Raw genomic sequence first — 27,589 nt, 5'->3', positions numbered from 1 at the left:
CAATAGAATAGGAATGGAATATTCTGATATTGATGTATGAAGAGCATATTACAAAGCACACAGCCGTTCATAATGTATTTAATAAATTATTTAGTATTATCAATACATATTTATATAACTATACAAACACAAATAAATAATGATTAATACTGAATAATATATATTGGATACATGTGTATATGTATGTATGTATACAGGGGCGCAACTACATATTATTCAGGTGGATGCGAAAACATAAATCGGCGCCCCCCCAAAGGAAAGGCACGTAAGGGTGAAGGAGCGTAGAAAACATACAGTCGCTCTACCTCCCTTTGCTGGTGAATGTTATAACACATAAGTTTTATAATATATGTTACATTGTTTCATTTCTAATGTACTAATTTATTGAACCCCGTATTACACCAAGTACTATAGCTAATATTAGCTAGTATCTCGCCGGAGGACATAAATACAGTAAAGTAATATTCTAATTAGGGCTGTGTAATAATATCAATTTTGCGATATATATCGATATTTTCTTTCCTAGAAAAAATCAATATTCATCCGCAAGTATTGTAACATCCAACTGTCACCTTGCTCACTCACTGCTTGCTTCGCTGGGAGAGTGATTAGGTCATCAGGCTTAGAGTGGTTCCTTCAGATGTTAAGTGTCAAGGTTAAAAAGGTATCAAACTATTCAGAGCAGGGTACTTGGTGCACTTTATTTACTTTACAAATGCATGTAAGCTACAGTTTGTACTGTTTCAATTAAAAGAAACATGTTTTCTCACCACTTCTTTGATTCATTTTGTCCAGCTGTCGATTTTAAGTCTGTGTCCATGTCCAACCAGAGCCAGGTATTGTGTAGTTGGTGCTTTTAATCAGTTTTCAGTTAAATTAATTCAATCCAACACTATAACAGTCACAAAATGTCACCAAAATCACTCTGTCCCTCTAAAATCTTTCAGAAAATCGCAAAAGTGTATTGAATTGCATCGTTTGCTGAATATCGCAATATATATCGTATCGTGAGATTATTGTATCACTACAGCCCTAATTCTAATTACACTATATACACAATAATATGTCCATCTTACTTGTGAAATGTTGTCTGTTGAGCCTTCACATCAATAGTCCGTTGATCCTAACAATAATATCCCTCAGTGCTGAGACATCTTCTGTTGTTTGGTTGAGCAAAGTAGGAGGGATGGCCGCTCCAAGATGGCCGGCGTATTTCCTGTGCCGGAGCAGCTAATGCGGGGTCTACGCTTATATTATGTCTATGGTGGCAACACTTTCGTTCTAAAATTCTGGTCAGCCGTCTTCTGTGCTGACTGTTCTGCCTTCTCTGTAGTTCTCTACATCTTTGCCCTCCTCAGTGTTCTGTTGCTATGGTAATTAATCCTCTCTGAAAACTGTCTATGAGTGAGACACAGAGAGGGAGACAAAATTCTATAATTCTGTCTTGCTTAGCAAGGCATTTCAATGCTTTTCTATGCATTGTTATGGCAGGCCCCAATAAATATTTTACCAGTGTTGGAAATATCAGTTTAATTAAGCTAGTTTTAGCTTTAGCTAGCCTAATTAAACTAATATTTCCAACACCAGTGGTACATAACTTACAAAAACCTTCAACACAATAAGTTTTTAAACCATAAGTCGTTTAAATATAATTAAATGCTAAACTGTTCTTTGAATATGATTGGTCTTTTTTATGTGTATAAATGTAAAGGTATAGGAAGCTTTTAAAAAATTGTAAAATGAATTCATAATTATTTCTAAATTTAAATGTATTGTGCAAAACTATAAAGCATAACCTGTTTTTATTCCTTAGAAATGCAATTTTTAAATTGAAGTACCATTGGACTGTCATCAGTGTTGCCCTTTTCCTTGACATAGATCAATCAATCATTAGTGAGGAGGTAGTGTGATTACTAATATTATTTTTTTAAATTCTTGTATTAACTCGTGACACAAAAAAAAAACAATGTCAGTTTTGATAATTCGACAAACTTTTTTTTCCCAAGAGGTGTGAGCAATTTTATTTATGAGAAACATTTCTTAATACACTGATACTGATTAATGTAGCCCAATTGGTACAACTGTCTTGATCTAAAATATCAGATTAAAAATTAAAAATCAACTCCTGACAAAAACTCGTAAATATTAGTACTAGTCTAAATGGTCAAGATGGTTAACATAACAGTTCTTAGTACTGAACTGCCATTTACGAGGTGAATTAATGAGAAAAACATCTGAGGCTACAGGGCCACAGCAGTGCTGTTTGGGAGGCAAGCAGCTAATTTATGAAATGAACCAGAAGTGTGTCAGAGTGACATTGCTCCACATTCAAGCAATTCCAAAGTTGGATCAGGTGTGTAATATTTACATTAGAGAAACTGTTTCACAGGGCTCTGTCACAGGTAATTTTGCACCAATATTGCCACCAAATGGAGCAAAAAATATTGACCTCACTTGCATTTTTTTTTATATCTGTGCTTGTATGTGGAAGATGCCAAATGTCTTGCCTAAAATCGGATCCACCAAGTAGTTTAAGTTGCATCTAACTTCCCATGACTCATGCTGGAAACTGAAAAATTTAGCTCAGCCAGACTTTCTAAACTCTGTCTTGCAGAGTTGGTGCCATGCATGTTTTGGAATGACTCAAAGCCTAAACCTAAATTTGATTGAGAATCCATAGCACAATTTGAAAACTAATTGCTCTTCGTCCAATCTGGTCAAGGTTAGATTATTGTCTGAAGAAGGGGCAAAAATGTCAGCTTCCAGATGGGAATACCTGGGAGAGAAATACTTCACAGGGTTTGCAGCTGTAGCTGGTTTCAAATGAAATGTGTGTTTTCAATTTGTGAGGTTGACACAAATGCATTCTTTGCTTTTCTGCTTTGTATTTGTAATTATAAAACAATAAATCTTTTTCTAGGATTTCAAAAGTCTTACCAACTTTCTGTTTGTCAGTGACAAAAATTTTCCAGGAAGAATGAGGAAGATTGTTGTTCTAATGAGACACAATATAAGGGGCAGGAGTAATTTAGTAAGAACCTGGATAAATTGAAAGCCTACTTCTTTATTATTTGCAATATTTAACCCACTGTGTGTGAAATGACTGTTGGCGTCAGGAACATATTTACCGTAACACATGTATTACTTCTCTTCCATTAACACAGACGGCACATGCAAAATCCTAATCTAAATAGGAAGGAACACACCACTTTTGCACGTATAATCAATTGCGCATGAGATCTTTGTAGATTGTACATACCTTATGTGAAATCTTTTAAGATCAGGCTCTCTGTGACTTTACAACCTATGCAGAAAAAAAAATGACAGAAGCTACTTCTGCTAATAACCCAGAGGTTTTGATCTGAGACAAAAATAAATCAGTTTGCTGCCTTGAAACACAAAAAGAAGCCACATAATAGTTTTATTTGTCAGTTTTTGTTTATTTCTCATAAAATAGGCATGTACAGTGAGGTTTTGTGAACATCTTTTAAGGAGAATTATGCATACTGATAAGAGAGGCACCGACTACAAATAAAAATACACAATATGAACAACATATAATTCTGGTTGAACATACAATTAAATAATATCATCCTCCTTGCGGCAGTTCAGCATTTTCTGTCTCTAATATCAAACTTTTATCATTTATTGTTACCTAAAGCCTTCTTTCATGTTGAAGATAAACTTCAACTCTGGATGAAATCTATGCTTTTGTTGCAAAAACATATTCCAAAGCCAAAGTTGATGTCTCAACAACTACCCTGCTTCTATTGTCATCAAACTGGCAGTGAGGAACAAAACCTGTGCTGGTTGCTTGTAGACCGAGGCATTCTGACCTAAATTACATTTGAAAGATTGTAATATTTAAATTTCCAGAAGAAATTCAAAGTGCCTTCTCATCAGGCTTCATCGTTTTTCAAAGTCGCATTGAAAATGAAACATGGTCGTTGACAGCGCTCTCTGTACGCGTCTCCACATTTCCAGTGTGTCCGTTATTGGCAGAGAGGACAGCACATTTGCAAATCCAAACAACAAGCATAGATGTTAATCATCAGGTGGTGAGGCTTTGTCTGCTCCTGGTCCATTGATTTAATGTAATGGTACTTAATCTACTGCTGCAGCAGTTGTGCTGGGTCGCGATGCTTTTGTTCCTAATCGGTGTCGCTTACATCTCCAGTCATGGTAAAATCTCACATCCGAGTTTCACCTTTGTGCATGACAAGCTGGAATATATTTGTCTTATGCCACTCAGGATCAGAGAGGGCGATTGGGGAAAAATAAAAAAATCGGATTTACTCGAAATCTTCTACATCAGTCACCCGGTAATCCGTGTTGCATGTTGTTGCGAGAGATTAGCAAAGGGTTTGTCTTTTGCTTTTTTTTTTTTTTTGTAACAAAAGATTTAGGCCAAATGTGATGTCAACGGGATTGACCTTTCCTCAGAACTCATTTAAAACCTTGTCTTTTAGTCAAAAGTTGTTTCTTTTATATCATGAGTTTTTGACAGCATATGACAAAATATAACACAGTATGCGACAAACACTTCAAAAGTGCTTAGTGAGAAACGCAAGTGATTCAGCTAATCGCACTAAATATAGTCAGTAAATGGATTGAAAAAGAAATATTTTCACAATTTGAAAAACTGCATAGTCACAATTAAGCATGACTTTCACCCACACCGATAAAATTCTTCTCATTACATTTGTGGATACAGAACCTGGGTTTGAGCTGCTCAAAGAGCGACTCAAAAGATTAATACTTAAAGAAGAAATGAGATGGACTGGAAATGCAAAGGGAGATGTAGTAAATTAAAAAATCCAGCAGTGATACGAGAGAGAGACGTTGGAAGTAATTTCAAGGGTCTTAAATTAACTTGCAGCGGTACTGATGTGCTAGTCAAGAGAGACTCGGGCGCTGTCCGGACCCGGTACTATCGTACATCCTGGCCGGTTCTGCTGAAAGCAGAGTAGCTGAAAACGACACCCGTCCGATTGAAGTATGTCTTACATTATTAGATCAGAGAAAAACACCATCTACAAATAAAAAAGTGTACATATCATTGAGCAAGAAACAGAGCATCAACACGTCTGCATATTTTTCTGTAACATACACGTTCAGTCACTCTAACAACCATTTTATTCAGGCATCCATTTAGTCAGCAATCCTCTGAGTTTCATTTTTGGGTAGTTATACCTGCTATAACTCTTGATGGGCTCAATAATGCAGCGTAATAGGTGCAATTTAGGAGAAGTAAAATAAAAATAAATTATGTATGAGTTGAGTCAGTTTGTCCCAGTAAGGACTGGCCAAACTAATGCAAATACAAAAGTCCAGACAACCTCCTACTGGGGTCTTAGCAGGTCTTTTCAGAATCCATCTCCAGTGTGTTCACCGATGTACTGTACACACAACTGCCAGATGTGAACAGATTCTAATTTAACTTGGATCATGAACAAATCTAAAGAAATTCCACTTAATAAAAAAAAAAACAAACATATATCCACAATATCCGACTGAATTACCAGCTAAGGAATTCACAGGTAGATTCAAGCAGAAACTAATACGGTGCTGCAGCCTAATTACAGAACAAACAGCGAAAAAAAAAACGATCCATTCTCAACAAATGAAACAGCATTGTGTTGTGTATCTAAAAATGTCAAAGAAAAACTACAATAACTACAATCCAGACCAGGACTGTAAAGTGAGAATCCTTCTTTGAAAGTTTGTAAGGGTGGATGAACAGAGGGATGTGAGGGGAAAACAGAAAAATTAGGGTTTGTGAGGACGCTTTTCTGATAGGACGTGACGTCACAGCGGTGGCAGGTAAACGAGGTGGAGTGGTAGGAATAAATGTGAAAAGTGCGTCAAAGTGAGTTTCTACACTATTAACAGCCTCAAGCATCAACATCCTACTGTTTGCATGATGCTAGGAAAGCCACCTCAAGGAGAAATCTTGAAAAAATGCACAAAGAAAAGTGAAACGACACAATAAGATCTTATGTACAGAGTGTATCAGCTTGTGAGGCTTTAACTAGAAGAAGTTCAGGATCTTTCTATAGTATAGATACCAACATGTTTGGATTCTTTCTGAAGCAATTTTCCTTTTCCTTCTCAGAGTGGCAAGAAATGAGCTTTATGTAAAGTCTTTTGACACGGCCTCGATGAAATTTGGAGCGGACATGAGTATAGTGAAGGTGCAGATGATGGAGAACAGCGAGAAGGCCACCAAGCATAAGCGATCCACCACAGCGGCGGCGAACTTCCACTCGCTGCAGATTTCCTCCCCCTCGTCCTGGTCTCGAAAGCGCCTGGCGATGTACTGCACTTCCTCCAGGATGAGGGAGATTTCCGGGATCTGCTCCAACAGCACTGTCCGCGTGTGGTCCGAGTGGATGTCGGGCTGGGAGGAGCCACTCAGGTGGTTCCCTCCGCCCCCTTCACCGCCGATGCCGCACGTCACCAGGCCTGAGTCGGTGCTCGGTGGGAAGGCGGGGTTGTCCGTTCCCATGGAGTGGTAGCCAAAGTACAGGTTCATGTTGCCGTTGGTCGCGGTCGACTGGGCCTGCCCTGGAATCGTGCTCATCTGGATGCTGGTGGCGCTGGTGTGGTGTGGAGGAGAGTGAGAGTACTTGTACGTTGGAGGGTTACTGGAGCTCACTGCTGGTTTATTTTCTTCCCCAGGCTTCTTCATGCGGAGGAACCAGGCGCACCAGTTCAGTAGAATCACACGGATCTGGTTGACGGGAATATGGGAGTTTAAAGGAAGGACAAAACAGGCATAAAAATGTTTATGTTCCGGATGATCAAAAAAAATATATGCTATCAGAAAACAATAACCTGAGTAAACGCAAAAAGCAGTTTTTAAACAATTATTCCATTTATTTGGGAGAAAAAAGCTACCAAATCAAACTGACTGTATGTGAAGATATAACTAAATTAACTATGATTGTCTACGTTGTTTTGCTTAAAGCTGATTTTACGTCGTCCTACCCCTTTAAGTTTTTCTATCTGCTCTCAGTTCTGTTTACTGCAAAAGATGTGAATTAAGAAATCCCTTAAATAGAACCTATCTGTCAACACAAAGAAGGGTTAAAGATGGAAAAAGCAGCACATCATGCCCACATTTGTAGAAAATCATGACTGGTCTGTCGAAATTGTTCCAAGCATACATCAAAAAAGAAACTAGAACAACAAAGCACAGGTCACGCTCGCAGTAACACGGTCAATATGTTGGGATTTAGTGCAAAGAGAAGAAAGCGAGGTAGAAAATGGCTTGAAACAGATTTTTATGGCTCTCCGTGGCCGAGTGGAAGGATTAGTTTTGGCTTGTTGGAGGATTGTGAGTTTAATTCCAGGCTCCTCCAACAATATACTGAAGTGCATGTATGGATGTGGAGAGAAAAACTGTAACTTGTGAAAAAATGCTTTGAGTAGTCAGCAACAAAAAAAGCTCCAAATATTCACTTTAGTTAACTAGAGCATAGAAATGTTTCATAGTTAAAACTACCATTTTAGGTGCATCATGTGCATCATAATTATCCATCCCAACGACTCAATAATTCCCAAATGTTTCGCAGAAACACGACGAGAAATAAAACCTAGAAATCTTGAGTGACTCAAATCTTTGTGAACCGAAACTTCACAAAAGGTGCTCCAGAGAGGCAGCAATACTTTATTTTAGACTTTCCATATCTATTTACTTTCACAAGCACCTTTGACCTACCCATTTAGGCATTTTCCCCCCTCTGGGATCGTGATGGTGAAACTGAAGAACCAGGACTGTTACCACCACAGACAAGCCCACAATCATCATGGTGCTGGCAAAGTACTGAGCTGAAAGTAAACGAAACATTTACATCATACATCCCTGTAAGGGTAATGAAAACCATGTCATTAACATAATTTATAACTAGCACCACAATTTCATACTGAAGGGATTTTTGTGGATATTATAAAAAAAAAATCAGAAATAAACTATCCAAAATACATAGACAGACATAAAGAAATTAAATAGATTATGATAGGTGTGTGCTGATTTGCAGAACCCTGTCTATGTGCATTTAATGCAGCTTCTGTTTCACAGCTGTTCAGACTAATCCAATTATCATACATTTCCATATTAAACCACAAGCGGAAACTGGATTGCCACTGAGCATCAGCTCTACTTTTTTTCTGCAGTGAGCTCACACATCATGAAGGAAACTTTGCTAATGGCTCAGTTTTCCATCACCGAGCTACCAGATGATGCAGAGCAACTATTTTAACTGCTGTTTTCCCTCTCGTCTCTCAGCCCGCCGTCCCGTCTGCTCGTGTGTGTGTGTGTGTGTGTGTCAGCAGCACAGTTTTAGACGGCGCAACTCAATGTTTGTCTCCAGCAATGAGCGTAATCTTCAGATACTGCAGAGACAATAAAACATCCACCTTACACCTGCACATCTTTTCCACGCTTGCAACAAATCATTCAGTGGAGAGGGAAAAAAAAGTTCTGTTAGACTGTTGTGACAAAAGATCTATAAGTGTGATTGGAAAGAAAATTGTTGTGGCGCTCTCTAGGCTGTAGAGACTCAAAAATGAGAGAGGAAAAAAAACAAAAAAACATCTGGAGTAAAATGTTATTGTGTTGGAGATGAAGAAATCACAGTTCTGTGGTAGATTACCTACACGTGGTTTTTATAATGTTTTCGACCTTCCAGTCACAAATTTATCTGCTTCCCATGTCAGTCAAAAGACAAGTCAAAAAAAGTAATACATAGATGACACTATTTGGACGTCTCTGTGTACATTTCCTAGAGAATGCCAAACTCACCAAATCCATTATGTTACATAATGTGGAAAGCTCGAAAAGATAAACGTAGAAAATGTGCTGTGTTATGATAAGTCTTTCTGCAGCAGACCAACGTGACTCACCTGGACATATGAAATATTTTCCTAAATCTCTGATTCTTTTGACTTCATTTTTAAATAGCTTAATGACTAACGAGCAATTTATCGGCACATCTCTTAACTTTTTTTTGTTTTTTGTTTTTTTAATGAACTTAATTATCTTTCAAAATCTTCCTTGCATCTACCAAACTAGGTTAATTGATGATTGCTATTCACTAATTTGGAAATTGGTACACTTGCAAATCATTTTTCTACCTCCCTTTTCTTTTAATGAGCATTAATTACCGGCAGAGGATGTCTTACCGATTAGAGGAACAGAGTCTGAAGTGGCAGGCATGATCTCTGCAACAAGCAGCATGAACACCGTCAGAGAAAGCAGCACAGTAATACCTAGAGAAAGAAGATGAAACCGCGTTGGAGGACTGCTGTCATCGTCTGTCCGTGTTTTTGCTAATTATCAACTTATAAGACCTAAAAATAAATGCAACTTCTGACATAATCACAGGTTTTGAAAAAGAAAAAAAAAAGGTATATTTATCTTGGAGTGTTTGTGTGTTTTCATTTAATTTGACCCTGTCTCAGAAGGTGCCATTTAAAATCAAGCTGGCATTTTCGGGTCCCCGTAATTATCTTGTGCTGTGTTTATGATCGACTTTTTATTCATCTGCCAATGAACGGCCACCTTGAATGCTAATCTGCATCTTTAATGCCAGTATTAGCATAGCATAGCGACAAATAGATGGCTCTGAAACACCGCTGAGACCTGCTAGTACTGAGGCAGGGAAGATGTACAAGTATATTCTAGTCTAAGTTTATGAGTCGGTCTCCTCTTGTGTTAGTGTGGGATTGTTTCACTGTGTTTAAGGCTGTGCTGGTGTCTCGGTCTGTACCCAGTGAGATCTTTTCTCCAGAGTCAGCTGGAAGCAGAAAAACCAAAAGGGCCAATCCAGAAATCAGCACACAGGGGATGAGCAGGTTGAGGCCGTAGTACAAAGTCCTGCGTCGCATAGTGACAGTGAACGTCACATCAGGGTAGGGCTCCTTGCAGCACTCATAGTACAACTCGTTGCGCTTTCCAGGCACACCTGGAGGACAAAAAGATGAGAAGGCAATAAATGTCGGAGGTTGAACAAACTGGACGTTTTAGAATCCATTGAAGAAAGACTGTAGAATGGACAGAGAGGTCAGAATGTTGTTCTCTTGTGCCTTTTACAGACAGAAATGCTTCAAAGAAAGCATTTATTCGAAGGTAATAACAAATAAAAAAAAAAAAACTTATACAGGTTTTGCACCAAAGTCCAGCTTCTGATGTTGGGGCTGGTGGTCCTGGATGAACTTTCTCTTTACGTTTACCTGCAGTGATGTTTTTAAAGCTAAACAAGACTTTGTAACCACCTTTGCTCAGAGCGCAGCAGACTGCTAACCTTAATGTTCTCTTTAGCACACGCAAACTAAAAGCAGCGGCAGTATTCCCAGATAGGAAGTGTCCATCTCTTTTCTAGATTACCATTTGCATAATTTATCTGTGTTTTTGTCAAACTTGAAACAGAAAGGAAAATGACCTCATCATGGTCACAGATGTATCAAAACAAGGTTGTGAATTTGTATTAGAGACTGTGTTTGTGTGCGTGTGTAGATTCTGAGTGCCAATTTCAATCAAAAGAACAAGATAACGGTACAAGTATTGCACTTTGAAATGATGGTGAAATAATGAAACTATGTGTATTAATCACTTCGCTATTAATCAGTGTGTGTGTGTGGGTGTGTGTTTGAGACAAGTTGTCTGGACCACAATTAGCAATCAGTTTTGAATCAAAATCAAGCTGAAGTGCCGCAGATTTGATTATGTGTTGGGCATGACAGACCACCCATATCAACCATTTTTAACCTTTTCTCACGTTTTAATATTTATACTCTATTTGTGAGAAAAAGTCTTGTCTGAAACAGTCAGCAGCACAAGCAGAACTCAAGCCTCTTGCTAAAAGAACTAATTTCCTGCAGAAATGAAATTAAAATAAATTGAATGGATCTCATTTTATTTCGTTCAAAGTTTGTCACCTGGTTCTGAAAGAACGTAGCTTTTGTTTGCCACCTATTAAATTGATGGACTGCAGACTTGCAGATTCAGATTGATTATATATGCGTGTGTGTGTGTGTGTGTGTGTGTGTGTCGGCCTTGACACTGCTGTGGTTTGTTCTGAAGCACCGGGATGATTTGTGTTCCTGGGAAGTTTGGCCCTTGACTGTTCTGAATTAAGTGAACCATGGCTGGACCAGCTGTCACCCCATACAAACCAAAATACTCCCCACACACTCACACACACATTTCCGGGGCCAGCTGGGTGATCTCACTTCGTGTGCAAGTCTACGCTTGTATCTTTGTTTGTCCTGCTTCTCTTGGCCATTGATTAGCAAAAATTGAGGAAGAGATTATGTGACATCTTTCATTTCCCAGAGACAGAGAAGATGGCAGAAAGAAACGGCAGCCGAGTTAACAACAGTGCGTCACAGCCGAGGTAAACAGGACTGCTGAACAGGATCTGCCTTTTTAACACGTCACTCTGCATTTACAGAGCCTCCTGTGTGTCGATTTGGTTGCAGAATGGAGAAGAAGAGTTTCAGCTAAAACTTTGGTACAATTTCAGGGTCTATGTTCACAAAAGGTTCTTATTACTGTGCCTCTACATGAGAATTTACCAAAATGTTTCAACAAAAAAGGTTTTGTTCTCAACACATCAAAGTCTGCAATTCACAATAGATGTTGCTACAAGTACAAGAGTCCTGAAGTATTAAATTCTCCCTGTTGGATGACCAGGAGAATTATAAATACAAAATGATAATGAGAATAACATCTATGAAAAAAAAAAACCCTGCTTTCTCATTGAAAATAAAACACTACATTTCCGTAAAATTTAACAGAATTGAATCCAATTTCTTAAAATGCAAATGATAAAAATAATAACTTGCCAGGACAGTAAAGTAAATTCATGACTGCAATTAACATGTGGAGGAGGAGCCGGAGTGTCTCAGGGCGTCATCTTTCAGTTTCTACAGCTATGGTTTTACACTTCTCCCTAAAAGATGACTCTAGTGGGCTGGTTAATTTAAAAAGAAAAGAAAAACAAACAAAAGTGTATTTTGTAAAAGGTGGTTTGGTCGTTACATGAGCACATATGGTAAAAATTGACAAAATATTGAGACGCAATAGATTCCTGACTAACCTTGATGAATGATGGGTGGAAATAGTCTGTTTTCACTAAAAGTAATTTCTTGTTTTTCTACACTTGTATAGGGATCTTGTGATAACTGTGCTACTTCAACCTTTGCTTTTACTTCATCAAATGTGACAAAATATTTAGTAATTAAAAACTAAGTAAACACAACCCTGCGGAAAGACGCCAAGGTTTTTATGAATACAGTTGGCGCCCCCTTTTCACCTTTAAGCAATGGCTTCGATGTTTCCCCTGTTATCTGTACGGGAGCTATGCAACCTCCACCCAAGGCAAACAGAGAATCATTTTAAGATCTAAGCAGCAAATCTTAACAAATTAATACAGGAAGAAAACTGTCCAGGTTGTTAAAACTATACACGTGTGGATCGCTTTTGGTTGAATTAGAACAGGGGCTGGGGAACTTTCCAAGTTGGTAGCTCTCCATTTTTGGCAGTTGGTTGTCAAAACAATATCTGAAGACGGGCTGAATATTTTGTCTGAAGGTCCCTCTTAATTTAATAATGAAGATTTTGAAGCCTTGTGTCCAATCTGTTGGGTTACCTTAAAGGCAGACCAAGTCTGAAGCACTGTTTCAGCTCTTTGATACTCACTGGAAATCTCACAGCTTAGAGGATGCTAGAAGCTACTTGTGAAGGCTGAAAATCACAGTCAAAGTCTTGTTAGCCATGTGTACTAAATAAAATATTTGTTTATTGTCCTTGGGTATTAGAATTGTGCTGCTCCGGGTGGCAGCATGTTGAAGTAGCTCTGCTACGTTAGTTGTGATTTGGTCTCTTTCCACTTTTGTTCACATTATTATTATTATTATTTTTTTTTTTTTTTTTATTATTAAGTGATGAAAGTCTTAAATCAATAGTGCAAATCATTGGACATATTTGTTCTCTTTGGACAATTATTCCCTCTGGTTTTGAATGCTGTGCAGCTGGATGGATTTTTGCTCTTAATTTTTCATTTTCGGACAGTTGCAGTGGCAACAAGGTATTGCTTTTTTCAACTGCGAGCAGCCAAGTAGCATCCAGAAAATTCAAATAACACCTGAACAACAACCTCAAATCCCAGAGGAGTTGGGGGAAAAAAAAGGCTTCGTGGATGCAGAATAGGACCATAGAACAGACGGAGAAGGAGGAAGTTCAAACCATCCCTTCCATCAATCGAAGATGCTAAAGTGTCTCTGCCCAGCTTTCTAATGACACGGCCAGACAGACTTAAAGTGGAGCAGCAAAAAACAAAATGCTGTGGCTTAACGGTGCTCGCTTGGCTACAACTGATGATGTCATTCAGGACACGATGCGGAATATTGTCTCTGCTGCTCTTATGTTGAGTATAATTAAATTACACTCAACATCAAATTTAATCATGTAATTTCAGCAAATGTCTTCAGTGAGGGGCCACTCCAGATTTGTTGCAAGGCCGGCTGCTACCGGAGATTCTTCCTGCCGACAGCATTACTTGGATTATATGAAGCGACGACATTTAATTTCTCTTAGGGATAAATATAATAAATACAGTACCTGAGTTTATTTTATTTATTTTTTTGTAAACATCCAACTTCCTCTCAAAATGCCTTCCTCAAAAAAGAAAAATGCATAAATAGGTATAAAAGAGAAACTGAATTAAGTTGCTTTTTTTTTTGCTTTTCTTGCCTACGAGGTCCCATTCTCCGTTGGGTATGTATGTAGAAATGTCCACGTCCATCATCTGAAGATCCAGGAGCCAGCCATTGTGGGTCCAAGAGCCAAACTTCAGGTCACACTTCTGGATATCAAATGGGAACCACCGGACATCAATATAGCACGTACTCTTCAGGATACCTGAAAGGAGTAAATATAGTACTTTTATTTTTCACCCAATTTTTTTTTTCTTTTTTTTTTTTTTGCGCAATGCGCTAAAAATGTCACTTAAACAGTTTTGTTTTGTAAGGAACAGGTGGAGCCCAATAAAATAGGAAATGTTTAAAACAAACTTTAATTAAAAAAAAAGTTATTTGGTTTGGTTTAATTTGAATGATTACTACTTGTTTATTAAAAAGTTCTTAGCAAAACAAACTTTTTTGCTAAAAAAAGTTCTTTTTTTAGCAAAAGAAAAGGTAGTTGGCCTTTAAATAAGGCCAACTAAAAGAGATGTTCAATACAGAAACATCTGACCTACTCGATCATGGAGAAAACCGCTGTCTCACTTATCCACCAGATTGTCACTAATGGTCATAAACCATTAAGAAATAAACTTAAGAGGATGTTGAGTGAACAGTCAGAAGAAAACTAAATGCTTACTGATTGGACCAAAGTGTCCTTTTCAGATAACGTTGTACTGAAAATCTACACCACAGAGACTGGAGGAAGAATGGAGAGGCCAGAATCCATGTTGCTCGAGGTCCAGTGTGAAGTTTCCAAAGTCAATAATGTATAAAGCCATTACACCAGGTCGTTTTATTGCACCTCGTGGTGCCCTTTGCTGTGACGAGCATTAATGGAGAGGCTGGCTGAATTCGCCATGTGTTCCCTCTTCAACCAACATCTGATTTGACGTTTTGCCTCTATGCCATGTCATACCACATTGATGAACTAATTTAAAAAAAAGAGGCCTGACCAATTAGTGACTCAACTTCAAAATACATGGATATATTTTTCACTGAGCAAAAATGTATGTGTGAAACTCTTTTTTTTTTCAACCTTGATTGTTACACCAAGTACAAATTTTATAATTAAGATAACATTTGCTAAATGTATTAGTTTTAGTTTTTGAACGAAATTTCTAAGAAAAAAGTTACAATGATATTTTAATCTACTGAGACAGAGATGTATATAAGACTTTAAAGACGTATAAGTGAAGAGGTTTGGATAATGTAATTAATAATCATTTTTAAGTGTTTTCCCATTGTATGCTGGGATTAATTTTAAAACCTCAGAATTTAAAGGAAAATAAGTTAAAATAAAAATGTACTTCCAACTCATGAAAAAAAAAAGAAAATCTCTCAATTTATCCCAGTAGTGCAGAGTGAAAATATCCAATGTTATAACAATGTATATTCAGTATTAATAAATCTGCACTGTAATATAATTCATTTACATTTCTAATCTACGATTATAAATACAACTCAGAGACAGGCCATACATCACATGTGGAATATCTCACCTGGTGGGATGTACTGGCAGGCTCCTGATGCATTCACCAGCACATTTGTATGAAACGTGGCATCAAATCTCTCATCGGCACTAAAGTGAGAGAAGATAAATTAGGAACGACTTTAAATGGCAACTGCAAGTCTGAACAGCAACTCAGGAAACAACATTATGGAGAAAGTTAAAATAATAAGTAAGCTGCAAAGTCAAAGACACAAAAGAAAAGAAAAACACACAAAAAAAAAAACGTATTGTGAGTCTGAAGGTTACATGCGGAGGAGGAGGAAGATTACCACAGCTACAGATATGCAGTGTTTAATTACAATGATGAGTACAAAATATTGCAGAGTGCTTTAAAGCCTCTTGTCACAGAGGAAAAAGGCAAAGATTGGATGTCTCATAAACTAACAAAACAGCCAATATTTCTTTTCAGATCGAGTCTAAAAGGAAGCAGAAGTTGCAATTATCCAGACTGTAATCATAGCTTAACACTACATTATGTCAGAAGTGTTTCCTGAAAGTCTCAAGTTTTAACTTTGTTTTTAATGAGCCACCAAGCCCGGTTTCAAAAGAACCGACATTTCACTGGAATGCATTCACCCTAAATAAAGAAAACATCTTCACATTTGCAGCTTCAGCGGCTCGTCTGGTGTCGTTGCTGTACCACATTAAATAAATGGATGACACCTGATGAACTCGGGCCTTGGCGTGATGAATTTTCAGTCGCGGTTTGTGTTTCCTCTTGCAGCATTTATTGGCAGGGCCTCTGCAAATCAATACAAGCCTCGGAAATAAAATAGACATGGCTCGTTCAAAAAATGAATAGCCTGACATTTCAGAAAGCGGCTCCACATAAGGAGTGAATAATAAAGGCTATAAAGAAGCTGTTGCTCACTTCTGATCCAATATGAGCAATTAAATGTGCCTCAGTTGAACCGTGGTTTCACTATACTGTGGGGAAAAAAAAAAAACTAAAACTTTTAAAAATGTAAAACTGAAACTGGTGACATTTTAGACAACATAGGATTGTTAAAATGTTGATATTTTGAGGAGTTTCACAGCATTTCATAACCCCCTTTTTCACATGAAGTCATTTCCTGATTCTAGTGACAGCAGAGCAAAACAAAAAACAAAAAAAAAACTTGAACAGATTCATGCAAACATCTAATTATTATTTTTTTCATATTTTGATAGTAACAAGAGAAAAATGTGTATGTTCCCATTATGTCACATCGTGTCAATAGATTCCAGACAAATAGGCAGGAAGAAAACCTAAAGAAACGAGCTGCATACAGAGGCAGACAACCAGTAAAGCCTTATTTTTCCGACTCAAAACTTTAAAAAAATGGTGATGACTGAAAGCACTCCAGCTCAAGCAATGACTGAATGCTTATCCAAATCCAGAGACTAGCTTGCCTCTCAACCCATCATTTGTTACTGTCTGTTAGTATATTTCTACCAATTACCGGCAGTGAAAGAATATGATGCCCGCACTTAAACTCTCCCTGAAGGCTTTTAGCCCGACAGGTGGAACATCAATTTTGGTCATGTGGTTTTGCTCAACATCAAATTACGACCCCTAAATCTATCATTTAAATCTAATCGCTTGTTTCACCTAGCATAGGGCTGAAAGGCAAGGAGGTTGAGAGAGAGAGAGAGAGAGCAGTGAAACTCCTACCATCATTCTCATTTAACGTCCCGAATGAATGAGCTATATTAGGTTGTAGCCTTGTAATGGCATTTTGAATGTTTTTACCTAATGTGTGGACTGGAAAGCAATGAGAACGTTTAGCCACTTTACCAGGAGCAGAACCAAATACAGTTAAAATTAAACTAATTCTAAGAACCAGAATCAACACAGTAGATTACAAATGGTATCGTATATCAAACTATCCTCCCATCCCCCCAATAATTATTAATAGACCAAATCCTATTAATAAATATTAATAGACCAAAGAATGTTGGGGCATCGAGTTTGCATTTTTAAATAAGAGTATAGAAATTGTATGATGATAAACACTTATACCGTTGTTACGTTGTGGCCTTTCTGCTTTGTGCTTCGAGGTTCTCATCCTTTTTAGATGTAACGTAATCTCCAGCCGGCTCAGGTTGCCAAGGATCTTTTGGACACGTCAAAAATAATTCTGCAGCATGTGTCACAACTCGGACACATCGCTGAACTCAGCTCAAGTTGATCAGGTCATTATTAGGCAGGAAAAAAGAAAAGGTGACTTCACAGCAAGCAGTAACTTTGTCCTTTCGCTCTCTGTTTGCTTTTATGTCTTTCATTCCAGGTCAAGCTTTTTAGTAACGGGCATCCATCATAAATCGTAGACGCATGTTTTATATGACAATCCTTCATATTATACAAAACGTTATTTACTTCTTCACCTGTGAACAAACATAAATAGTGCTTTCAGATGCAGCAACACAAATGGCAAGTTAATTAAGGATCAGCTTGATGGCAACTTTATGTACTCAGTAAGGAGCAATTTCAAATCCTTAACGGTTCTAACTAAAGCTTTATACTGAAGCCCACAGAAAAGTACTGAAATTAAAGTAGAATTCAGGTTAAATTTAGCCTTTTGTTTAAATTAGTGAGGAGTCTGGCAGTCACAATTTGATTTAAGTGAAGCCTTTAGAGATTGGTTTGGCTTTAGTACCAGTAAATGCAGTCTGAGTAGTCTGCACACACGAGTGCATGAATTTGAACTCCAAGATCTTAAGGGACAGAAAAAGCAGCATCTTAGAGATTCTGGATAAAGCCATGATGAATACTTTGAATCCCCATGTAATGAACTAGTTCTTAGACTAAATTGCTTACTGTTTATAGTAATATTTTTTTTCTTGGAAGGCGGCTTTTGAATAAAAAAAAAAAACAGACACGCAAAAAAGCATTAAGTGACACGCTTTTTTGCATTTGGATGGTAATTGCACCCAAATATATTATGTATTCTAAAAGTAGCACCAGATAAAGTCACACATAGTCTACCAAGTCCATAAAGAAACTATTATTTATACACAGACACATCTATTGCACATCAACACACATCAGGAGATTGTGTTTTACCGGGGCATTGCATCTGAGCCATTCGATTTTCTATAAGGATTGCCTCTTCACCCCTCATCGTCTCTCAAATCACTCTGGATGCATTGTTGTTCATGTGCTAACACACAGACAAAAAGCATTAAACTGCCAAGCGTTTGAGATCCTTAGAGACATGGAAGTATTCTCAACGTTCATCCTGCTGGTTTTAGAGAAATAATGAGCCACTGAGCAAACAGGACGACTGTGTTGCGTCCAAGATCCTCCGTTTCTCAAGGCTCCTACAGACTCGTCCCACATGTTCCTACCAGAGGAGTTATTGTGAGACTGATCTTAGGTTTGAAGAGACTGATCTCAAGCTGCACAGAGAAAAGTGCTCAGGTGACAGCAGCAACTTTCTTCCTATACACACAAGCAGAAACAGGAAGTCACCCTCTTACGTCCTTCACAGAATAAACCTCAAACACCACCGAGCCTGAGGATTTATGATGCTTGGTGCCCGTCTAAACTCCTCTAAGCTGTGCAGACAGATGACTTTCTGTTAAGTAATTTTAGATTTTCACAGTTCAGCACTCCAGAGGTTTCAATTTTACATGCAGCCTGACAGACAGGATCAAAGCCTTAACACATAAATGGTAAATGGACTGAATCTATGTGGCGGCTTTTCAAGTCAGACTGACCACTCAGAGTGCTTCACATTAGAGATTCATTCACAAACACACACACACACACGACATGTTGACGGGTTGGAAAACGTAGGGTTAAATACCTTGGCTAGGCGAACGAGGAAACTGGAACCAAACCCACAACTTTTGGATTGCAAAACGACACCTCTAACTTTTTCACATCTTTTTAAATCCTTACTCCTTTTTAGAATCCTTATTTCCTTTTTCTACTACATATATTGGGGTTTTTATGTCACAGGCCAAAGATTTGGGTTTTGATCTCATATAATTAGAGCATCTTGGCGCATGTGTTGGGAGGCGTCTCATTAAACACTTGTGGGAAACTTCAAATATGATCAATACTTTATCTTGAAACAAATATCACCAGTTTTTCAAGGCCTAATTTCAACCTGTCCTGGTAGTTAGTGTTGCTCTGCCTTCATGATGCTGTTTGTTCACTAATGTTCTCTAACAAACCTCTGAGGCCTTCACAGAACAGCTGGGTTTGTACTCGGATTAAACTACTCATTGCTGAGTTTTGAAATTAATTGGTTGCACTAAAGTACTGTTTAATTATAGTAAAGTGGGCAAGATATAAAAGCCAAACTTATAAAATGTTGAAAGTAATCTATCAGTTTCCTTCTACTTTGCAACAACTTTGCTTTTGTCTAAAAATCCTGATTCCTGATCAACTACATCAAGGTATGAACAACTGTAGAAAAACTGTGTGTAAAGCTGACAGGTACCATATGCAGAGGAAAAACAGTTTTGCAGCAATTAATATATTTGAGAAAGTGATTCACACACCATCTTATTGTTGGACATATGGATTCAAAAATCTCCTCGTCTGCAAACTGCAGAACTGTACATTCAAGCATTGGTCTTGTCTTAGAAATGTTTCCCCCACATTCATATTTGCTCAAGTTTATCATGATCTAATTTTCTAATGGAAATTCTAAAATCTCGTAATTTGAATCTCTTCTCTTGCAGGCTTACTTTGTTATTACGAAGAAGCCAAAATTTTTCCCAGGATTAATCCTCAAAGCATAAAGAACATCAGCTTCAACCCGGGGCTGCATCAGAAATATTGTCATTAATGTTTGTGATTTGTGGTCCTCTCCATAAGCGGCTTAATGTTTAATGCTATCTCTGTTACACAGCAAAAACTCATGTCTCTCTTTTCCATTCTCCCCCCCAACCAAGGTGAGACTCTTACTGATAATGAACCGGGTTTAGTTGGATAAAACACAAACAGATTGGTTTGCCAGATTAGCTTGACCTGTCAGTAGAGTATCACAAGATATATATCACACTATATATATATTTTTTTCCATAATCATAAACAATTTTAATAGGATTGTGTAACTTTATTTTCACAGTACCTGTGATTAGTCTGTTGATATGGAACATTGTAAGGGATAAATTCCAAATAACTTCGATTGGACAAAAAAAAAATGTATAGAATCTCTTTTAGTGACTTTTTCCAGAAACACAAATGGAGTTCCTTTTGCACAATATATATCCAGGAACATTATAAGTAACAAAGCGATTGCAAAAATCTCGAAACAGTTTAAACAAATTATATGATTGTCCGTCTAATATTGCTTTCAACAGCCCTCTGAAATATTTAAATGTGTTTGTATTAAATCTACAAGAATAGTTTGCCGTAAGGCAAGCACATGCTTGATTTCCTCCGATTATCCTTTGGGACAGCAACATTCTCACATGGGCCAGATAAAACCACAGCGTATCCCAGAGGCGCAGCTGTTTCACAAATGGATAAATGCTCTCCGTGTTTGTTTATCATATTTGCAGCTTTCTATAACTGCTACAGAAGTCTAAAAAATATTTTCTTGATGAGAAAGTTGACATCATAAAGAGATTTAAACATCAAGGATGCAAATCATGATCAGGGTCTGTTGGTATTCTTGGAAGCTCATTGGATATTTGTTCAGAACTTCAGTCTGTATCTGAAAGGAGATTTAAGTTCAGTATCACACTGGGCATGATCATGCCACAAAATGTGTTTGTTTGAAACAGGGTCTTGGAGAGCTTTACAGGCTTTACCAAGAGAATATCACACTTCAGGTAAAACATATTGGACAGTGGGAGTTCCCCTTACTGCTTAGAGGATTATAAAAATCCTTTTGGTGGATTTTTTTTACGATTATCTATACTGGTTGCCCATTGTCCATTGTGAAATTGAAGAATGTACAAAAAACCTGTAAGAACATTTGCCCTGGCGACAATCTCATCATGCCAACGCTGGTTAGCAACACTCAAAGAAATAGTGCAAGGCTTGTGGCGTACAGCCGGCTATACCAAAAACACATTTGGCTTTTATGCCTGGCTTAAAAATCAGGGAAACGCTGGCTTTTCTCTGCATGCTCGTCCTTGCAGGGATGTCATGGTTTGCTCTGTGGTAAAAGACCATGAGCCTGGGCAGTAACTGATGCGAGAGTTCATTCCTCCTCATGGGCTCGACACATGGGAGGTGACGTCTCTCCCCTCTCCATTCATTCTCTATGGAGCTTGCGGTATGAAGCGATTGTTGCTTGCGAATATGTGCATATGCGGGCTAGTGACATGACACAAAAAAGTTTACAAATGTTCAACTTTCAGTGGACAGTGCTCCAATAGCCTTGACAGTCACCAAATCATACTCCTATGTAGTGGTGTATTAATTTTCTTATGAAAACTCTGCAGAAACTCTGTTGATATTATGCATTATAAGTCAAAACCTTTGAGAAACGCTTTCAAAACTGGTGTTATTTGTGATGTGAAACTAAACTGTGATCTGAAGCCAAAAGACTGTTTTTTTTGTTTTTCTTTTTTTGTAATTTTTTCAGGATGTTAACTCATGTGGGTAAAAAAAGACAAAAACACATGGAAACTTCAAAATCACAGAAGACAGTGGTTCAGGGAATGAAGGTGATTGTTGAACCTGAAAGTGAGCTGAACAGAGTTACAAATGTGGCCATCAGACGAATCTCAGAATGACAAAATGCAAGGGACAAAAAATAGACAAAAGGTGCAAACAAACCCATAAAATAAAGCTGATTTAAAATAACAAGTGCAATAAAACAGTAAAACCCAAGAGATGACAATGTTTACACAATAAATCAAGACAGTCAAAAGCAACCGATAATATGAAAAGCATAGAGCATGACGAGTTAAAAAAAAAAAGGATGCAGGAGATAAGAAAACAGACACAAACAGACATTACCTGTTGTAGAGGAGGATATCTGGAACCCAAACCAGATTGGAGGGAAAGCGGAGATTCTGAACCCCGGGGTAGTTCTCTGGGTTCCAGGACAGATAAATATCCGTCCAATGCTGGAGAATAAGAAAGCAGATCAATGAATTTGCTTTACAATTAGGATGCAAAAGTAAAAAAATAAATAAAAAAAAGTTAGGTTTCTATTGATGCCGTTCACATAGGTGTATTTGACAGAAACAACACCTCTCCGTCTTCAGCTCTGGACTTCATTAAAATGTTGATTCGTGAGCGGATGCACCACCTCTGCTTAATCCTATTTTATGATAAATGCTGACACAGAGAGGTATTGAAAGATCAAAATCCTTCAAAAATCTCTCCTTTTAAATGTGATTAACCTGAGGCCATCAAAAGTCAAACATTTCCCTATTACACAGGCTATTAGTTGTTGGCTGTTACACTTTGTCTCCAGCTCAGATAATGAATGTTGCCACTGAAAGTCTGCCAAGCCGACGTTTGGCACCGCTCCCCGGAATCCCATCCGAGGTTGGCTCAATTCAGCAAAGAGAGAAGTGAGTCCAGCTTCACAGCATTTTAAAAGCACACACTGCTGCTTTTTTTATTTTATTATTATTATTATTTATGACAAGTAACAAGTTCATCTGTCATATGAATGTTGTGTGTTTTAGCATGTTTTGCTTTAACGTTCTTGTATAAGCGTCGGGCAGATGGATGTAGGCACATGTTAAAACTTTAGGGCCTCTTCTCTGTGGAACAACCAAAGACCTGTATTTAAAGTGGCCACTGTACATGATGCACATCTGCTTAGCTCGCATTGTATGTTCACGTGCGTAATCGTGCATGCATGCAGATAGTATTCTTCCATTTAGCAAGATTTTGCCTTGTATTAGTTGGCACATGTCTTTCCTACTAATAAAAACCCAGTTCTTTTCTGAAACATTTAATTCGTGTCTGCTGACATATGTCTCCGCTGCGGAGGCTAATGACTTAATTATACCACACTTGCCATCACTAAACCTTGACATGTTTGTTGTTTCTTTTCATGTTCCTTGGCTGCGAAAGCACGACAAAGCAGTTAACCTTCAGCTCTTTGATCAGGGAGGCGGACATCATCCGCAACGCAAAGCAGCATCTGTCTAAGAATAGTTTTGTGGTTATGTAACAGGAGTTTTAGTATCAGGCATCACTAATTTGAGACAGCCATAGTTAAAATAGTGTGATAATTGCTCTGCAAATCTATGACTACTATCGAGTTGTTTTAAAGCACAAGACACAAATGGAACAAATTGGAAATCCAGCAGAAGCAGCAGCTGAAGCTGTGAAAATAATTCGATACGTGGCTCTGATTGCTTCTTGTCTTTTGGGTGATGTGAGCATCTTCCTGATGTTCGTCTCTTAGAGTGCTTCCACTGTTCAGCCTCTTCAACACAAACCAGCAGAAAACAGATTCCGGGAACTTATATGGGTGCAGAAATATGTATTTCTGTTCGCTCTGTCTCTGTTCACCGTCAGAAGTGGAATTTGATTGGTGGTGCACAGCAGGGCAACCAAAAGACTTTTGTCTGGCAGAGACGTGTCCTTCAGGTTTACAGGTATCCAAACCCCTTGTATCTTTTCAAGCGCTGTCACTCTACGACCACTCCCAAAGTAGCACGTATCTGTTAAGTAGAGGAAAATGACTCATGATTTTTCTTCTTTTTTTTAAGTAAAACATTTTACCCAATCCCCTTTTCAAAATAGCAGTAGGCCAAAAAGTAACATATCTGGAAAAACACAGAGAACATCAATTCAGCTAATCCTACTCGTACTGCCACGCTTCCATACAGATCCGATTTGTGCATCACTCATAATAGTCGAGTAAATAAATTCTCCCACTTTCAACCTTTTGGCTTCTTCTTTGATTAACTTTCTCCTTCCTCTTCAGCCTGTTACTTAAAGTAGGACACCATGTGCTGGTAAGTTTGCAGTTGTGCCATACTCTTTCCATTTCCCCTAACACAGAATTTATTAGTTCTCCGTACGGCGTTCAAATCTGTTTATAACCTGATCCTGCTCTAAATTCTATTTTCTACTTCTTTTGGAAGTCTGTAATGCCGTTTATTCTTTAACATTCTCTAAAAAAAAAACCTGAGGCCTTCAGAAAACATCATTTTATTTTCTAACCAGAATACTTCTGCTTGCACTGGATTTTATTAGGGGTAAAAAAAAAAAAAGGTAAAAAAGATTGAATACAAATGCACAAAATATTTTTCAGATTTTTATTTGTTAAAAAAAAATCTAAACTATTTAGCATTTTTCATTCACTTGATAATTAAGCATCACTTTGTATTTGCCATTAAAACGCAACACATTATTATTAAAATAATTCCATAATTCTTTTGCAGTGCATGCAAAAGAATTATGCATCATAATTGCATCATATCTGCAATTATGATATATAATTGCAGATATGCATCATATCTGCAATTATCTTTATCATTCGTGAGAGGAGGAGAGAGACGCAGAGCACAAATATGAACAAAAGCTGATCAAATTACACATTTTCACCTCAAGAAATGTAATTTATTCTCTGTCGATCACACATGTTTCATAAAAATCCTAATATCATCCAGGATGCAGTTAAGTTAAACGCGCCCCTTTTCCGGATATCTGACTGATTGTCTCTGGGTGCATAATCCACTTCTCAAGTCTCCTTGCAATCTTGCTGCATCTGCAAAGACCCCATAAGCTACTGCACCAAAGTAGATGATGTATTAAAGAGGTGGCTTCCTGAATAATTGATACATTCATAACCTGTAAGGCAGTCAGCAGCCAACTCAACCTTGGCTGTATCATCTCTAATGGGTTGTTCTGACTGGATCTGCTGTAATAATAAAGAGAAGGATGTAAGGACGTTCCGCATGCCTGGTTCCACCGATGTAACACTTTCCCTTACTACTACACAAGGTCGTAAATATTTCTTTCAGCATATTTTTTTGTTATTTTACTTTAAAAATAAAATCTACAAGATCCTCCATGCAGAAGTGGAACCCAATGTCCCGTGTGTAAGACGTTTGGTTAAATATTTTTTAAAAGGGACAGGCATGTTTTTTTTAAAGTGATTATTAACTGCACATGGGAATGTCATGAGCTTCAGCTGTAAAAATGAGACGAAAATGAGATGAAAACATGAAACTGAGACTGTAAGTAACAGGTTCATCAAAATTTCTATGCAGCAAATTAGAAAATTGTTTTCTTATGATGCGTGCTGTTTGCTGTGATATTCAGATTGTAGAGTCAGAATTAGGTGTGAAAAGACCCTAGGAGCGCTATAATTAAAATTATATAGATTCTCAATCTTAATAATATCAATTATTAAGATTGAGAATCCTAATCCCTTAAAAAAAGGATGGTTTCCCTTTTTTTATTTTAATATTGAAGAAACTGTGGTTTGTTTAGTAAATGCCAGCCTACAAATTGTCCAGAAGGACTATTACTGAAGGAGTTTTTTTTTTTTTTAACTGAAGAAAAGCAGATAGTGTCAAAAGAGAGCTGCAGATGTATCAAGCAGTTCCGTTGGCCATCATATCTGAGGACCTGTCCGCATGCTGGTGGAACCATCAAAAGACTTATCCCTTTCTGTCAGATCTTGCTTTTTCATATTTATGTGTTCAGGATTCTTCGACACCCGGCGCACGCGTGTTCTCTACTGCAGGAAACAATATCTATCTAGAATGCTTGAGCGTACTGCCTAAGAGGGCAGATATGATAATTTTTCTACACAAGAATTGTTTATGATTCTATTCCATGCTTGCTGCTAACCTGGACTGGATTTTACAAGTTGTTCTTTTTGTTTTTTTTTTTTTTTTTTTTTTTACATCAGATCTCAATAACTTGTTGCAGCATCAGATATTGATATGTGTAATTGTGTTTTGATCAGCTTTTCTAAAACAAAGCTCTCTTATGAAAGTGTACTCTTGTGAAAAGAAGATTTGTGACATTTGTGTTGAAGTACATACAGTATGTTTGATACTGGAAAATGTTCAATGTTTGACATACTGGAATATGTTTCCAATATGACTTTGGAAAATGATTTTCTGTGTAAAGCAAACTGAATTCTGCTATGCTTCTACCTGCCAAATAGGTTTTTTCTTTATTATTCAATGAGAATCAGACCATCTTTATCGCATCAATACCCATTAACTAGGTGGTAACTTGGTGCCCAAACTTATCAGCATTCAGCCCACAAAATCAGTCGAGCACACAACAGAGTCAGTTAAACGGAAATATGACAGGATGAACAGCTTTATTTTACTTTTACCTTTTTGTTCTGTTTTATCTGATGTCAAAGTTATTATTTTGCTTTTGAACTGATTTCTGAAAAGAATCTCAAGACGTTTGTTCATTCTGGGTACAGAGGTCAAGAACTGGTGGGATTGGTACGACTGACGTTTTCCCATTAGCTTTCACCTACAAGTGCAATAAAAAAAAAAATGAAATACAGATTTTTCTTCCAGTTTCAGCTAAAGATGAAGTGTGGACGGCTGACCCCCCAAATCAACTATGAAATATTTGTGAAGATGTGAATGAGAAGTTCCCAGCTAGACTGCAGATTAGTTTGAACAACTTGGCGTTGCAGCAAGTGCTTTGTTTTCCACCGACTCTGCCTGCTGTGTTGTTTATCTGCACTTTCACTTTCATTTTAAAAGTAACAGATGGTTATTTGCCCTGACGCAGCTCGTGCTACCTTGATTGTTGGACCACCTACAGCTTCAGCAAAGGATGAAACGCCTGAAACAATAAGGTGCATAAACCTACGAAGCAGCTCTGCATCACATCAGCTGCCAGTGATGCAGACAGCTTTTCCTGATCCCTTCATCCTCTAAAACACAAACAAACATCTCGGTTGAATGAAAACAATTTTAAATCTAAACCCGCCAAGGGCATGAATGATTTTGAACCAAAATGTAAATGAACATAAAATTATCACACTGATCACACACTATTTACTGAGCACAGAGACGTACCAGTTGCAGCCACGCGTTTGTGATCAACACTTGGTTCTTTTCATCCTAGAGGGGAACGAGAGAAGACAGAGAGGATTGTCAGCTGGAAGTAGAACCGGCTGCAAACAGATAGTGAATGAAAATATGCTACGGGGAGAGAGAGAACAACAAGAAAATAAAAACTCTGCAAGGTTGGTAAACATGATTCGTGAGATCATGAGAATAACTGGCTGTGAAGTTAAAGCTGCATCCCAGATGAGTCAGAGCTGATGTGTTCTCTGAATGACAATGATGCACTCCAGCTTGTTTAATGCAATGCCCATCTGAGCAATGCAGCACCTGGAGTAAAATTACACATTATAAAACGACCAAAGGAAATCGTTTTATATAGGGGTGGCTTACAGAAGGTTCAGCGAGCGA

The 27,589-nt window shown here is 37.8% G+C and overlaps 1 protein-coding gene across 1 annotated transcript in view; it reads right to left on the bottom strand.

Moving 5' to 3' along the window:
• Positions 1-3,419: 3,419 nt before the first annotated feature.
• LOC103132339 (neuronal acetylcholine receptor subunit alpha-7-like) overlaps positions 3,420-27,589 on the bottom strand; it is a 34,602-nt gene continuing 10,432 nt past the window's right edge. Inside the window, exons 3-10 of the mRNA XM_007544129.2 lie at positions 27,191-27,235; positions 22,173-22,282; positions 15,249-15,328; positions 13,760-13,927; positions 9,774-9,968; positions 9,187-9,273; positions 7,724-7,833; positions 3,420-6,733 (exon numbers count right to left, since the gene is read on the bottom strand). Coding sequence (XP_007544191.1) covers positions 6,134-6,733; positions 7,724-7,833; positions 9,187-9,273; positions 9,774-9,968; positions 13,760-13,927; positions 15,249-15,328; positions 22,173-22,282; positions 27,191-27,235 — 1,395 coding nt within the window. The 3' untranslated portion in view covers positions 3,420-6,133. The remainder of the gene's footprint in view (positions 6,734-7,723; positions 7,834-9,186; positions 9,274-9,773; positions 9,969-13,759; positions 13,928-15,248; positions 15,329-22,172; positions 22,283-27,190; positions 27,236-27,589) is intronic.

This window comes from Poecilia formosa, unplaced genomic scaffold (assembly GCF_000485575.1).
Source record: "Poecilia formosa unplaced genomic scaffold, Poecilia_formosa-5.1.2 Scaffold11, whole genome shotgun sequence".
In the NCBI taxonomy this organism is placed as follows: domain Eukaryota; kingdom Metazoa; phylum Chordata; class Actinopteri; order Cyprinodontiformes; family Poeciliidae; genus Poecilia; species Poecilia formosa.
The sequence above is the reverse complement of the archived record's forward strand: the minus strand, read 5'-3'. Positions and strand labels throughout refer to the sequence as shown.